General features: G+C 46.3%; 1 protein-coding gene across 1 annotated transcript in view; it reads left to right on the forward strand.

Annotated features, from left to right (window-relative positions):
* shq1 (SHQ1, H/ACA ribonucleoprotein assembly factor) overlaps positions 1–15,000 on the forward strand; it is a 92,882-nt gene that overhangs the window by 26,497 nt on the left and 51,385 nt on the right. The window contains exon 8 of the mRNA XM_063215275.1: positions 8,742–8,896. Within this exon, the coding sequence (XP_063071345.1) occupies positions 8,742–8,896 (155 nt within the window). The remainder of the gene's footprint in view (positions 1–8,741; positions 8,897–15,000) is intronic.

A 15,000-nucleotide genomic window follows, 5' to 3' on the forward strand; every position in this document is an offset into this window, starting at 1 on the left:
TAAGGTACATGAGATGATTAGTATCAAAGGCAGAAGAACTGCAAGGCAGGATCAAAGAACGTGAGGAGAAGAAGGCTTACATGCTGGAAAATACATTGATGATGATAAAGTCAAGAAATACTATATTGAGATTCCATGGGCTTCGCCAGACTTGTTCCATAGGCGTCGCCCTTTCAGGCATCACAGGTGGCGACGTTTTTTGGGCGGGGCAGTGCATATAAGTACATCATGTATGCGCAGACTTCTATGATTTATGATGCATTTTAAGCATGAGTTTCATGCGCACATGCTCACACAATTGATGGCAAAGGATGAAGGCGTGACTTCTGTTAGCCCTAAAACTGCGCCTGGCCCTACTAAACATTATGACGTTAGTAAGCTTTCTTCCCTTCACCTTTTTCGTTGTGTGTACTATGAGGAGGTCGGCAGGGTCGATAATCTCCACAGACCCCCAGATGTGGGATGGGGATGGTAAAGCCTCTAAAGCCCTTTTCACATCAACAAGATGAGATTAGTGGCCCTGCCGCATCCAACCAGTAGGGCACTCGCCTGCCATGCGTCAGTTTTGTCGCACTAAGTTAATTCGCTCAGAATATATGGTTTTGGGTGAAGTTGTATCGCTACTGAAGTGATGGAAAAGGTTTGAGGAGATATTGTAAAGCTGCGCGAAAGCCACGACTGGACCAGGCTCGAGTCCCAACTCTTGCTGTAACACCTGGTGGTGCATCTTGTGCAGGATATTCTCTCTTTCCTACGTTCTTATCAAAACCACCCCCAATCTTCAGCTAAGATGTCGAAGGAAAATCATCTGCCGAGTCAGAAAAAAGCGCATCAACACGGCCAATTGTGCGGTTGTTATTTTGCTGCAATCGTTCTGTTGATGTAAAACCTAAACGGATGCATCTCATATTGCTAGAAAATTATGTGCTTTAACATATAATTCGATTCAGAATCTGATGGAAAATGGGCATAAGAGGTGGCCTGAAGCACCAGCCAGCTAACTCCAATACCATTTCCAATACTCTATTGCTACTGCTAATAGTTCCTCTGCTGCCTCTGCTGAGGCTGCTGCTGTAGGCAGGGTTATTCCAGGGCAGCCTGTACCCTAAGATGCCTCATGCTTCTCTTTGCCTCTCCTCGCTCACGCTGAATAACTTATAATAGCCGTGGAGCCCAAGTGGAGGAGCTGCCTGCTGCCGTGATCAGTGGCTGGCTTTGCCTGTCTCACTCTCTATCTGCCTGCCATTCTCTCTGTCTGTCTCTCTCTCTGTCTGTCTGTCTGTCTCTCTCTCCCTCTCTCCCACCAGAAGCCTCTCTCTCTGCCTTTCTCTCTCTGCCTTTCTCTCTCTGCCTTTCTCTCTCTGCCTTTCTCTCTCTGCCTACCATTCTCTCTGCCTGCCATTCTCTCTCTCTCTGTCTCCGTCTACCTGTCTGTCTGTCTGTCTCTCTCTGTATCTCTCTCTCTCTCTCTCCCACCAGAAGCCTCTCTCTCTGTCTTTCTCTCTTTCTGCCTACCTGTTTGTCTGTCTGTCTGTCTCCCCCCCCCCCCCCCCCCCCAAGCCTCAGTCTCTGCCTGTCTCTCTCTGCCTGCCATTCTCTCTGTCTGTCCCTGGCTGCCTGTCTGTCTGTCTCTCTCTCTCTCTCTTTCTCTCTCTCACTTTCTCTCCCCCCCAGAAGCCTCTCTCTCTCTGTCTTTCTTCCTCTTCCCTCTCTCCCTCTACCTCTCGTTTTTCTGCCTCTCTGTTGCTGTCTATGTATGCAAGTCTGTCTGTCTGTCTGTCTGCCTCTGTCTCTCTCCCTCCCTCATCCCCCTCTCTCTCTCTCCCTCCCTCTCTCTCTCTCTCTCTAACACGTTCTCTCTGTCTAGGCTCTATGCCTGCCAGTGCCTGCAGCATTCTCTAACTGTCAAGTCCTCCAGTAAACTTCAGTGCTGTGATGGATGTCGAGATCACTCAATTTTCACTGATTCTTTTCTTTCTCTTCTCCTTTTCACTTCTTCTCTTCTATGCCTCGTCTGTTGCTCATTGCAGCTTGTTTTTTTCTATCTATATTCTTTAGCTTGAAACTCTCCCCGGGCCTTGTCTATATTTTTACAATCTTTCTTATCCTGACAGGCTCTGTGTCTGTGTGAGCTTGCCTGCCTGTATGTGAGAGTGCTTGTGCATGTTAAAATATAACTATCGAGAAACGATTGTTCTTCCCACTGACTTTGCTGTATATTTTTTTGTTGTGTCTGGGTATTGGGTATTTGTCAGTCCCCCCAGGAATTTGCGATTTCGCGATCTGCGCAATTTACAATTAGAAACACTTACCCCCATGCAAATATATAGCCCAATTACTCAATTTCTATTAAAATAGGGAGTATTGCCAATATTTATTGCACTTTTACTTCCACATGCAATAGTATTGCAGCAAAAGCCTAAAAACCACCGTAACTTTCATTGCAACTGTTTGGAGAGGGTCCCGGGAAATCATGAAAAAGCCCAGAGAAATCCTGCGGGGTACTGATTTCTTCATTTACAGGCAAACTTCTCAGAATAATTCTGTCCTTATGGCCACATGATTGTGTATCTATGGTGTGTGTGCGCGCTTGCATGGGCGCATGCATGCGTGTGTGTGTCTTTGTTTTTGTTTGTGTATGTGTGTGCGTTTGTGTGTGTGTGTGTGTGTGTTTGTGCCTGTGTGTGTGTGTGTGTGTGTTTGTGTGTGTGTGTCTGTGTGTATGCCTCTGCCATTCCTCACTGTGTAGAGTGCTAAGTGGAAGGCCTTAGACTCTCATCCTGATTTACAGTTTTTGCCCCATTCACCTCACAGCTGCACCCAGCAATACATCACACACACACAAACACACACACACAGGCGCGCGCACGCACACACACACACACACACACACACACACACACACACACACACACACACACACACACACACACACACACAGCAATACACACACACACACACACACACACACACACACACACACACACACACACACACACACACACACACACACACACACACACACACACACACACACACACACACACGGCCACAACCCTACACCGCGTAGTGTAAAGCTGTCCCATAGGCAAGAAAGAAAGGCTCTTTACAAAAAGGGGAGGATGGGGAAAGGGGGGCAGAGAGATATGTCTGTAAGAGAAAGACTGCGTGCGTGCGTGCGTGCGTGCATGCATGACAGTTTCTCTAACAATCCCCCCTCCCTCCTCTCTCCTTCTGCACAAATGGACTCAGTCTGTTTTCATACTGTGTGTGTGTGTGTGTGTGTGTGTGTGTGTGTGTGTGTGTGTGTGTGTGTGTGTGTGTGTGTGTGTGTGTGTGTGTGTGTGTGTGTGTGTGTGTGTGTGTGTGTGTGTGTGTGTGTGTGTGTGTGTGTGTGTGTGTGTGTGGTGTGTAGTGTGAGAGAGAGACAAGAGTACTAAAGGAACTGTGTGTGTGTGAGAAGAGTGTGTGTGTGCGCTGAGTAACTGGATGTGGGCCAGTAGGGAGACTTCTCTCAGCAGGGCTAGACTGCCTTCTCGTGGGAGGGGTGCGTGCGTGTGCGTGCGTGCATGTTTGTGCTCTTGCACACATTTGCCTTTGTTTATTCACATCTGTGTGTGCATGTGTGAATATATATGTGTGTGTGTGTGTGTGTGTGTGTGTGTGTGTGTGTGTGTGTGTGTGTGTGTGTGTGTGTGTGTGTGTGTGTGTGTGTGTGTGTGTGTGTGTGTATGCAAATATACTGTATGTATGAATGAATGTTTGTGTGTGTCTGTTTTTGTCAATCTGTTTGTTTGAGGCCTTGCACATGTCTGTTTGGTGTTGAGTCTTCATGCATGCACATGTTTGTGTGTGTGTGTGTGTGTTTGTGTGCGCACATGCGCGAGTGTGTGCGTGTCTGTCTTTGTATATTTAAGCGTGATCGCATGTTTAGGAAGAGAGGAGTGTGTGTGTGTGTGTGTGTGTGTGTGTGTGTGTGTGTGTGTGCGCGTGTGTGCGCGTGTGTGTGCGTGTGTGTGTCCTGTGTGTGTGTGTGCAACTCCAGTGTATGTATATGTATTATGTGCTGTGTCGTTTTATTGATGTACAGTACATATTGTAATGTATTCCTTGTGGGCCTTGAATCTGTAATAAAAGGATGTAGGATGGGGAAGAGAAAGGGGATCGCTGCGTGCCTGCGTGCTTGCGTGCTTGCTGGCCTGTGTGCCTGCATTCTGTGTGCGTGCGCGTGCGCGTGTGCGTGTGTGTGAGAGAGAGACCCAGGTTGGGAGAGGGGAGGGAATCATTTTATGTGTGGTGCATGAATTTGAGTGCGTGCATGTGTGTAAGGGACCCAGTTTGGAGAGAGCAGGGGAATCAGTTTGTGTGTGTACATAAATGAGCCAGGTAGAGAGAGGAGGTGTATGGGTTAGTGTGTGTGTGTAGGGTCCAGATAGACGGAGAAAGGGAAGGGGAAGGGGATCGCTTGCTTGCTCGGTTGCCGTCATCCGGCAGGAATCCTTCTCTAAGCACAGCCAAGGCTCCCAACGGTGGCCAAGACCATCATTGGAAACTGCTGTGGTGTGCGTATGCGAGTGCTAGTGTACAGTATGTGTGTGTGTATGGATGTGTGAGAGAGAAAGAAAGATTTTGTTTAAATGAGTGTGTGTGTGTGTGTATTTACGTGCAAGTAAATGTGTGTGTGCAGGGTGAGTAGAGTGTAGGCAGAGAGAGGGAGTGCACACACACACACACATACACACAGAGTATTCTGGCACCCATAAGATGGGAGCTCTGGAGCTCTGGAGCCCTGTATTGGGGGCCCTGTGTGTGCTGTATTGGGGGCCCTGTGTGTGCTGTATTGGGGCCCTGTGTGTGCTGTATTGGGGCCCTGTGTGTGCTGTATTGGGGCCCTGTGTGTGCTGTATTGGGGCCCTGTGTGTGCTGTATTGGGGCCCTGTGTGTGCTGTATTGGGGCCCTGTGTGTGCTGTATTGGGGCCCTGTGTGTGCTGTATTGGGAGTCCGTAGCTGCAGAGCGCCTTGTTGCTCTCAGTTGCACTCAGCTGCTGCTCTGCTGTTCTGCTGCTCTCCAAGACCCGCAGAGGAGATCTGCTGACTACAGCACTTTCCTGCACAGCACAGCACCGTGCAGTACAGTACAGTAGAGCCGTGTTTCCCAACCTTTTTTAGTCCTCCGTTCCCCCTAAGCCTTTCCGTCATACCGTGAGTGACTGCTTCATTCCCGTGTTGGCTGCTTCATTTATTTGGTAATCTTTCCAAGTACCCCTAGTACTACGCTCACCCCTGGTTGGGAACCACTGCAGTAGAGCAGAACAAAGGACTCGGGTATTCCTCCCATCTCTCTCTCTCTCTCTCTCTCTCTCTCTCTCTCTCTCTCTCTCTCTCTCTCTCTCTCTCTCTCTCTCTCTCTCTCTCTCTCTCTCTCTCTCTCTCTCTCTCTCTCTCTTCTCTTTCTCTCTGACTTGACTTGACTCTCTGCATCTGCCTCTCTGCCATATCTCTCTCTTTCCCTCGCTCCCTCTTTTTACAGTCTGTTTGTTCCCTCTCTCTCATCTCCTTTCCTTTTCCTCTCTCTGTCTCTTTCTCTCATACTGTCTAAAGGGCCGTACACACACGTCGCTGCTAGTTACTTGCTCAGCGAATGAACTCAATAGAATGTCAATGTGTTCCAGCGAGACTAGCAGGCGAGTAGGCGAGTACTGTACAAGCGATGCGATGTGGGCGGATCCCGAGTTGAAAATATTTATCTTCGAGCGAGGCGAGTAAGCAAGTAACCAATTGGAAGGCAGAGTTCGGTACTTCTCACCTGTTCATTGGCAGCTAAAGCCGCGGGAACTTTCAGCAAACGCTCCATGAAACAGAGGCGAGTAGACGAGCAAGCGAGAAGCTAGCAAATAGCAGCGATGTGTGTGTACGGCCCTTTATTTGTCTCTCTCTCACCTCTCTCTCCCTCATTCCCTCTCTCTCCACTGGGCTAGGAAACATGGGGGCCAGGTTTGGGTTTGTCATCATTGGCTCTCTCCTCTCCCCTCCTCTCCTCTCCTCTCCTCTCCTCTCCTCTCCTCTCCTCTCCTCTCCTCTCCCCTCCTCTCCTCTCCTCTCCTCTCCTCTCCTCTTCCTCTCCTCTCCTCTCCTCTCCTCTCCTCTCCTCTCCTCTCCTCTCATTCCCTCTCCTCTCCTCTCCTCTCCTCTCCTCTCCTCTCTTCTCATCTCCTCTCCTCTCTCTATCCTCTCCTCTGCTCCTCTCTCCTCTCCTCTCCTCTCCTCTCCTCTTCTCTCCTCTTCTCTGCTCTCCTCATCTCCTCTCCTCTCCTCCTCTCCTCTCCTCTCCTCCCCTCTCCTCCTCCTCCCCTCTCCTCTCCTCTCCTCTCCTCTCCTCTCCTCTCCTCTCCCCTCCCCTCCCCTCCCCTCCTCTCCCGTCCCCTCCCCTCCTCCCCTCTCCTCCCCTCCTCCTCTCCTCTCCTCTCCTCTTCCTCTCCTCTCCTCTCCTCTCCTCTCCTCACTTCTCCTCTCCTCTTACTCTCCTCTCCTCTCCTCTTCTCTCCTCTTCCTCTCCTCACTTCTCCTCTCCTCTCCTCCCCTCTCCTCTCCTCTCCTCTTCTCTCCTCTCCTCTCCCCTCCTCTCCTCTCCTCTCCTCTCCTCTCCTCTCCTCTCCTCTCCTCTCTCCATTGGCAGCAGCCTCTCTTCTCTTCCTGCTCTACCGAGCCCAAATGACTGCTCCAGCCCAGCTCATGAATCCAAGGCTCTGTTCCTCCCAATGCGTTCCCTTATACACTCACTACACTCTATAGGGTGCCAGATGCACTGGCTGACTCACTACAGTGCAGACTGTATACTGCTTGGACCGTATAGTAAGGGAACATTTGGGACTCGCCCCTCACTTTTCACATGACTCAGTAAATGAATAAAAAAGGCAACAGTGATTCAAAGGAGGATGATAATCATGATACAACCATGATACATTTGGAGATTGCAGCGTACTGTTGTAATGGGAGAAAAAAATGGGCCTTTAGAAAAGTGCTACCCATTTTCAGCTTTCTCCATCCTGCTAGTTGAATTGAAACCATGGCTTTTTCAAAGGTGCCATTTACTCACGAAAACAAAATAAAAATCAAAACTTCTCAGATTTTCTCAGTTTCTGCCCATTGTAGCCATGCCACTTTGGACAGAAAAATTGGATTGGACAACATTTCAGTCCACTAAACTCTCTGAGTCTTTGGCTCCATTCACCTTGTTTTCCAGGCACTTATATTTTCTCCCTCATTTGAGTTCAATTTCTCTGAAACCAACACCCTGAAAAATGGACTCATTAGATTACATCCCTTGTTCTCCCTTGTAAGAGGTGTTTTTTTTTGTCTTGTCTTCATCAGTTACAGATATCCGGAGGGTATCATATATGATTATCTCGCATTGAAACAGTGTGGGGGCTGAGGTGATGGTATCTTGACACCAGTGTTATCATGGACAGGGCAGGGCACATGAGAATGTGATACAAGGATATAACAGAGATTTAGTGCTCTGTGATACAGTGATCTACTCTACTATACATACTCCAATGCTCCTTATTTGTGTTTCAGGCTTGGCAGGAAATACCCAATTAAGGTTTAAAAGATTCCTCTGTAGATATGTCTCTCTCTCTCTCTCTCTCTCTCTCTCTCTCTCTCTCTCTCTCTCTCTCTCTCTCTCTCTCTCTCTCTCTCTCTCTCTGTCTCCTCTCTTTCTATCTTTTCTTCTTATTGTTATTTGTCTTCTTCTTCTTCTTCTTCTTCTTCTTCTTCTTCTTCTTCTTCTTCTTCTTCTTCTTCTTCTTCTTCTTCTTCTTCTTCTTCTTCTTCTTCTTCTTCTTCTTCTTCTTCTTCTTCTTCTTCTTCTTCTTCTTCTTCTTCTTCTTCTTCTTCTTCTTCTTCTTCTTCTTCTTCTTCTTCTTCTTCTTCTTCTTCTTCTCTGCCACTACCCCCCCCTCTCCATCCCTCTTTCCCCCTCTAGTTCTGCGTAGCCATTGTTATAAGTGTCAGTGATGGAAAGTAAAGGGCTGCTCTCTGCCATCCATCTCTGTAGTGGGTTAGATGACAAATCGCCTCCTCTCCTCTCCTCTCCTCTCCTCATTTCTCCTCTCCTCATCTCTCCTCTCCTCTCCTCATCTCTCCTCTCCTCTCCTCTCCTCCCCTCTCCTCCCCTCTCCTCTCCTCTCCTCTCCTCTCCTCTCCTCTCCTCTCCTCTCCTCTGCTCTCCTCTGTTCTGCTCTCTAGGCCGTCCGACAGGTCCTCTGGGAGGATGTGATCAGAATTCAAGTGACTTTTTTACCCCCATCTCATCTCGTTTCATCTCCTCCCATCTGCCTCTGTCATTCTTTCTCTGTATACTCTCTCATTCTCTCTCACTCAATGGCACAATAGCTATTTGCATTGTCAAAATATAATATTCAAACAATGGTGCAATACCTCATACAGTATGATGGTGTCTCTGCCTTTGCCTCTTTTGATTGGTTGATTTTTTTTGCATTCTATATGGATTGTTGGGACATGATTCACAGGTTGGTGATCTCATGATTTAAATCTCTCTCTCTATCTCTATCTCTCTCTCTCTCTCTCTCTCTCTCTCTCTCTCTCTCTCTCTCTCTCTCTCTCTCTCTCTCTCTCTCTCTCTCTCTCTCTCTCTCTGTCTTGGTCGGTCTGTCTCTGTCTCTGTCTGTCTCTCTCTCTCTCTCTCTCTCCCTCTCTTCCCCCCCTCCCTCTCCAGTGGTGTTTTCGGAGGAGGAGAAGGACCAGATGAGGAGGTTCTCCAACCGCGGCTACCTGCTGGATAAGGCGTCCAGGCGGCAGGTGTGGCTGGGGCTCCTGGACATCCTGCTGGCCTACGCCTACGAGATCCGGGTCACAGAGGGAGAGCACAGCGTAAGATTCACCCACCTCACCTCTCCTCTCAGGCTCATCTCTCCTCTGCAGTGTGCGTGTTTGTGGCTATCTTTACATGATGGCTTCAATTCCGAATCAATAATTCCGAATGAAATGGTTTCGTTGAGTTTACATCGCACTTTAATTTAATTCAGAATTGTGAAGTGTTTACATGATGTTTTCAAAGCAGGATTACGTTTTATTCGGAATTAAATTGAGTTAATTCGGAATTAAATGTCCCATGTAACAGAGCTTTGCATGCCTGTGTGTACTGTATATATACAGTGAGGAGAATAAGTATTTGATCCCTTGCTGATTTTGTTGGTTTGCCCACTAATAAAGACATGATCATTCTATAATGTTAATGATAAAATGTATTATAATATAGAGAGACAGAATATCAAAAAGAAAATACAGAAAATAACTTTGAAGAATATATTTTAATTGATTTGTATTCCATTGAGGAAAATAAGTATTTGACCCCTCTAGTCAAAAAAGACAAAATACTTGGTGGCAAAGCCCTTGTTTTCACATACAGAGGTCAGGTGTTTCTTTCAGTTAATGACAATGTTTGTGGGTATATTAGAAAGGATTTTTGTCCACTTTTCTTTGCAGATCATCTCTAAATCACTTAAGTTGTATGACTGTAGCTTGCCAAATGGGAACTTCTGTTCCCTTCACAGGATTATTATAGGGTTAATGTTTGGAAACTGTCTAGGCCACTTCATGACCTTAATGTGCTTCTGCTTGAGCTACTCCTTCGTTGCTTGGGCTGTATGTTATGGATTATTATTATATGGTTGTGACGTCATCTGTCGAATGCTCCATTCATTTCAACGGGGCTCCCCAACGTTCGGACGTCTGTTATTTTTCGATAACGGACGGGTTGGTCTATAACAGACCGCTGTCAATGGCAACAAGACTTTTCACTGCTAAAGCGACTTTTCAACAAGACTCTAATCAGCTGCTGTGATAGACAGCACCCGTTGTCCTGGCTACCGCTGTCAATGGCAAGTAAGACGTTCACTGCTAAAGCCACTGGCTTGTATACAAGTCAGTGGCTAAAGCGAATGTTTCATATCACTCCGCAGGGTGTCCGGTCTTTTGTCACTCTAATCAGCTGCTGTGATAGACAACACCTGTTGTCCTGGCTAGCCTACCTAGCTGTTGCCTAGTGGTGTTCCACAACGGCACTGTTTTGTTTTGCGCAGCAACAATCTTAACATTAAATAGGTCTAAAGAAATGTCCCCGCATGTGTGAATCATTTAAGTATATCCATATAATAAGCGGGTTAACTTTCGGCGAGTCGGTCGCTTTGTGGAATAGCAGCACTTCAGAGAGAACAAGACCCCTCCGCTCCGCGTCGGGGTCTAAAGATTCTCTCTGTCGTGCTGCTATTCCACGGTAGCGACCTTCTCGCCGAACGTTAACCCTTACTTATCATATTAGGAGGCCAATCCATGACCCACCTTCAGTCTAGTGGTGGTGGGAAAGAGGTTGGCATGCAGCATTGTACGTTTACATGTCTCCCTCCATCCATTTCTTGACGATGTCAAGTTGTCCTGTGTCTTGGCCAGACAAACAACCTCAAAACATAATGTTACCACTTTCATTTATGATGTTGGAGAAGGTGTTGTTCTTGGGATCATAGGCAGCATTTCTCTTCCTCCAAACACATAGAGTTGTGTTAATGCCAAACAGTTTGATGGTGGTGTTATCTGATTCCAGCACCTCCCAATCATATCCTAATCCAGTTTGACGTTCATTGGCAAACCTCAGGTGAGCCTGAACAGGTTCCTTCTGAAGCCGGGGTACCATACATGTACTGCAGGATTTTAATCCGCTGTGGTATCAAGTGTTTCCAATAGTTTTCTTAGTGATTGAGGTCCCAGCTGCCTTGAGATAATTTCCTAGCTCCTCCCATACAGTTTTAAGGTGCTTTATCTCCTTTTTTTCTGGTTATTAAATTCCCACAAGGTCAAATCTTGTATGGAACCAGATACAGGCCTAAGATTGATGATTGATGATCATTTTGTATGTCCTAAAATTGGGAAGAAATGCACCAACAGTTTGCTCTTTAATATCCAGGAGCCCATTTCAGCCTTATTGAGTTCTAAAATCTTGTCCCTGACATCCTTTGACAGCTTTTTGGTCTGTCCCATGTTGGCGAGTTTAGTTTGATTGATTGACTGATTCTATGGACTGATTCTGCCGATTCAATGTGTCTTTTGTGCAGGTTACTATTAACAGGTGTGTTCAATTCAGATAACAAGTTGATTGGAAGTGCCATTTGATCTGCGGGATCAGAACTCTTAATGGTTGGCAGGGGATCAAATACTTATTTCCCGCAATTAAATATAAATCAATTATTATATATTCTTTAGAGTTAATTTCTGGATTTTCTTTCTGATATTCTGTCTCTCCATATTAGAATACATATTATCATTAACATTAAAGACTGATCATGTCTTTATTAGTGGGCAAACCAACAAAATCAGCAAGGGATCAAATACTTATTCTCCTCACTGTATATAGTGTGTGTGTGTGTGTGTGTGTGTGTGTGTGTGTGTGTGTGTGTGTGTGTGTGTGTGTGTGTGTGTGTGTGTGTGTGTGTGTGTGTGTGTGTGTGTGTGTGTGTGTGTGTGTGTGTGTGTGTGTGTGTGTGTGTGTGTGTGTGTGTGTGTGTGTGTGTGTGTCAGTGATGGAAATAAGCACCAGTCCACCTGCCAATGACGGGTGAATTTTGCCTTTGGCAGGTGAAATATGTCAACCCACCAGTCACCTTGACGGGTGAATTTTTCTTCAGGCGCCTGGGTTAATGCTGAATTCTACGCAGCATCCAACATCAAATGTTTAAGCAAAATGGTAATTAAAAGAGTTATTGGCATCACAATAACTGAATGAATGACCTCTGAAACAAAGGTATTGATCAGAAAATGATTATTCCTTGGCATTACAATGTTTGGAACGGTTGAATATTAACTGGTGAAAATGGTGACTGGTAAAAATTGTGAGAGATTTTAGAATCTACCAGCCACAGTGACTGGTGGGGAAAATGTTCCACCCCTGGTGTGTGTGTGTGTGTGCGTGTGTGCGTGTGTGCGTGTGTGCGTGCGTGCGTGCGTGTCTGCGTGTCTGCGTGTCTGCGCGTCTGCGCGTCTGTGCGTGTATGCATGCCTGTGTGTGTGGTTTACATTGTAGACTGCATTGTGTATTGCCTTACAGTGGGGGTTAGCATGTGTGTATTGATATCAAAAGGCCCAGAGAATCTTCAACCTCCTCAATAGAACATAGAAATAAACCAGACTGTTGAGTTTGGTGGTGACTCTCTCTGTTGAGTTTGGTGGTGACTCTCTTTCTTCCTCTGTGAGTGGGGACTGTTCTCAGTTGTGGGCTGCACAATGGCAGAACGATCTGCCAATCACTTCCAGAAGAAGCAGAGGCATCTCTTCTCTGTCTTTCATTCGCAACAGGCACTTCACTCAAAAGACTTGCATTGATTTTTTTTTTTAAACCTCCTCCAGTTCTCCACTTCAATCTGTAACACCATAAAACCTGCTTCTATAATCTGCTTCTGCTACGTACTGCACCTCCTTCCGCTCCAGCTGTGAGTCTTTTGACTTGCCTGATGTTACAACCTTGACACATCCCACCGCACTCTGCTGGTTCCTTTTGATGTGTGCTGTGTGAGTTTTTCTCCCTTAGCTACTACGGATAAAAGCATCTATTAAAAAATTGTAGTTTAGAAGACAGGAACATTCATCATCTGAGCAAAGGTGTGTGCGTGTGCGTGTGCGCGCGTGTGTGCTCGCGTGCGTGTGCTTGCATGTGTGTCTCCATTTGTATGTGTGTGTATGCGCCTGCGTGTGTGCTCGTGTGCGTGTATACGTGCGTATGTGTTTGCGTATGTGTGTGTGTGTGTTTGTGTGTGTGTGTGTGTGTGTGTGTGTACACGTGTGTGTGTACGTGCCTGCATTTGTGCTCGCGTGCGTGTGTACGTGCGTATGTGTTTGTGTATGTATGTGTGTGTGTGTGTGTGTACGTGCCTGTGTGTGCGCACATTGTGTCTCCATTTGTATGTGCGTGTGTTTGTGTGTGTGTAAAACTAGACAAATGAAGGGGATTGAAGGGGCTGTGGAAAGGCTCTGCAAAGGTGTTAACATCTTCACCTGGCCCTCGGCACGCTGTTTACAGAAGATCAGTTAGCTCGAGTTCGCGCAGGAATGCGGCGGCATGCTTGGGAGAGTGCATACGCGCATACTTGGGAGAGGGCATAGTCTACGTGTGTTGCTTTCACCCTCACCCCAACTTCACCTCCACAGGTGAACGAGGAGAGGGCAGCTTAGTGTCAACAACACAGTTGAAGTGTTCTGGAAGTACACCGTACAATTTTCAGTGTTAATTCTTGGGTTGCAGTTACGTCAGAATCCCCCATCACGGGAGCGCGCAAATTTGCTCGAATTTGCGCGAATTTGCACTGTGTAATATTTTCACTTTCCATACATGAAAAGGGGGATCTTTTCCATTGCCTGCCATTTTTGAATTTTCAGATTTTTTTTTTGCTGTAAAACTCACCGTACTTTGGTCATACTAGTAAATATTAGTTCATTATTTAGTTAATATACATGAAAATATCAAATTTGGCAGTAGACGGCACAGTTCCAGTGAGCAGCATAATTGCAATACCTACTCTGGGACACCATCCTAAACAGTGCATCTTTTTAAGCAGTGAAATTAAACACTCTTGTAATTGATCCTCCACTCTGTGTCAAATTAACACTGAAAATCAACAACGTAAGTACAGTGTAAATGCACAAGCGCACATTACTTTGCATCAGTGATGGGGAATTTACTAGTGTGTGCTCGTTACTCGTTACCTACTCAAAAAAGTGGTGCCTTACTTAACTTTGTTACCCCTGGTGGAAAGTAACTTTTTGCGTTGGTCGTTACTTTTGCGTTATATTTGGATGGATCTCCAGGATTAAAAAAAAAAATCCAGAGACACTGTGCGCTAACTGACATTGTGAGGCCGACTCTCTTCAAAACGCAGAGATATACATATCAGCAAACATGCAGGTTATTCTGATCGGCACGTCTCGAAATCGAAACAGTGAGAGGGCACTCTTTCTAAGCTTGTTGGTTGGCATAATTGCAAAAAATTGCACGCATTTTACCCAAGATTGGGAAATGAGCAATGAGATAATACAACAGGCACCCTGCAGCCCACCCATTACAATTGGGTGACTTTATGATATGCAAGCTCCACAATAGCTCCAAAACATTTTCAAACCACACTTGTCTCGGAATAGGAGCCCTCTGATACTGGTATTAATAAATGCACACATGGTTCATCAGTGCTCCTTGTCTTCAAAACCAGTGAAACCGTGAGAAGGAGAGGTGTCACCTTTCTCTTCCTCGGAATAGAAACGAAAACGAAAAGAACGGCGTTTCGTTACCAAATTTTCAGTAGTAACGCGTTACACTACTTTTATCCAAAAAAAGTAGTTACACTACTGTAACTTTGTTACTTGTAACGCGTTACACCCAACACTGCTTTGCATTTGGCATTGTGGAATCAACACTGAGGAAGTCAAATTTAGCACTCTCGTAGTGTTTTCTACTCTGTGTTGACTGAAGAAAAACTGAAATACGCTGAAACGCTGAAAAAGCGTATTGAATGTATGGACCACAATGAGCGAACCAGAAGTTGTAGGCAGAATGTCAACATAACGACTGGCTTTAAATGCAGACCAGGGGTCCTATAAGTCATAAGCACCTAAGAAACTGTATAGGAAACATAACATTGAGCACTGTCACCTGAGCGTGTGTGTGTGTGTGTGTGTGTGTGTGTGTGTGTGTGTGTGTGCGTGTGCGTGTGCGTGTGCGTGTGCGTGTGCGTGTGCGTGTGCGTGTGCGTGTGTGTGTGTGTCTTGCTCTCTCTGTCTCTCTCTCTGTTGCTCTCTTTCTCCGTGTGTGTGTGTGTGTGTTTTCTTGGCAAGCGAGTGTGGAGTGTATAGAACGATTAATCAAAACTGTTCTCCGCTGGAATGCTCCCTTTGCTGCCCTCTCACTGCGCTCAGTGTGTGTGTGTGTGTGTGCGTGT

This window comes from Engraulis encrasicolus, chromosome 14 (assembly GCF_034702125.1).
Source record: "Engraulis encrasicolus isolate BLACKSEA-1 chromosome 14, IST_EnEncr_1.0, whole genome shotgun sequence".
NCBI lineage: Eukaryota > Metazoa > Chordata > Actinopteri > Clupeiformes > Engraulidae > Engraulis > Engraulis encrasicolus.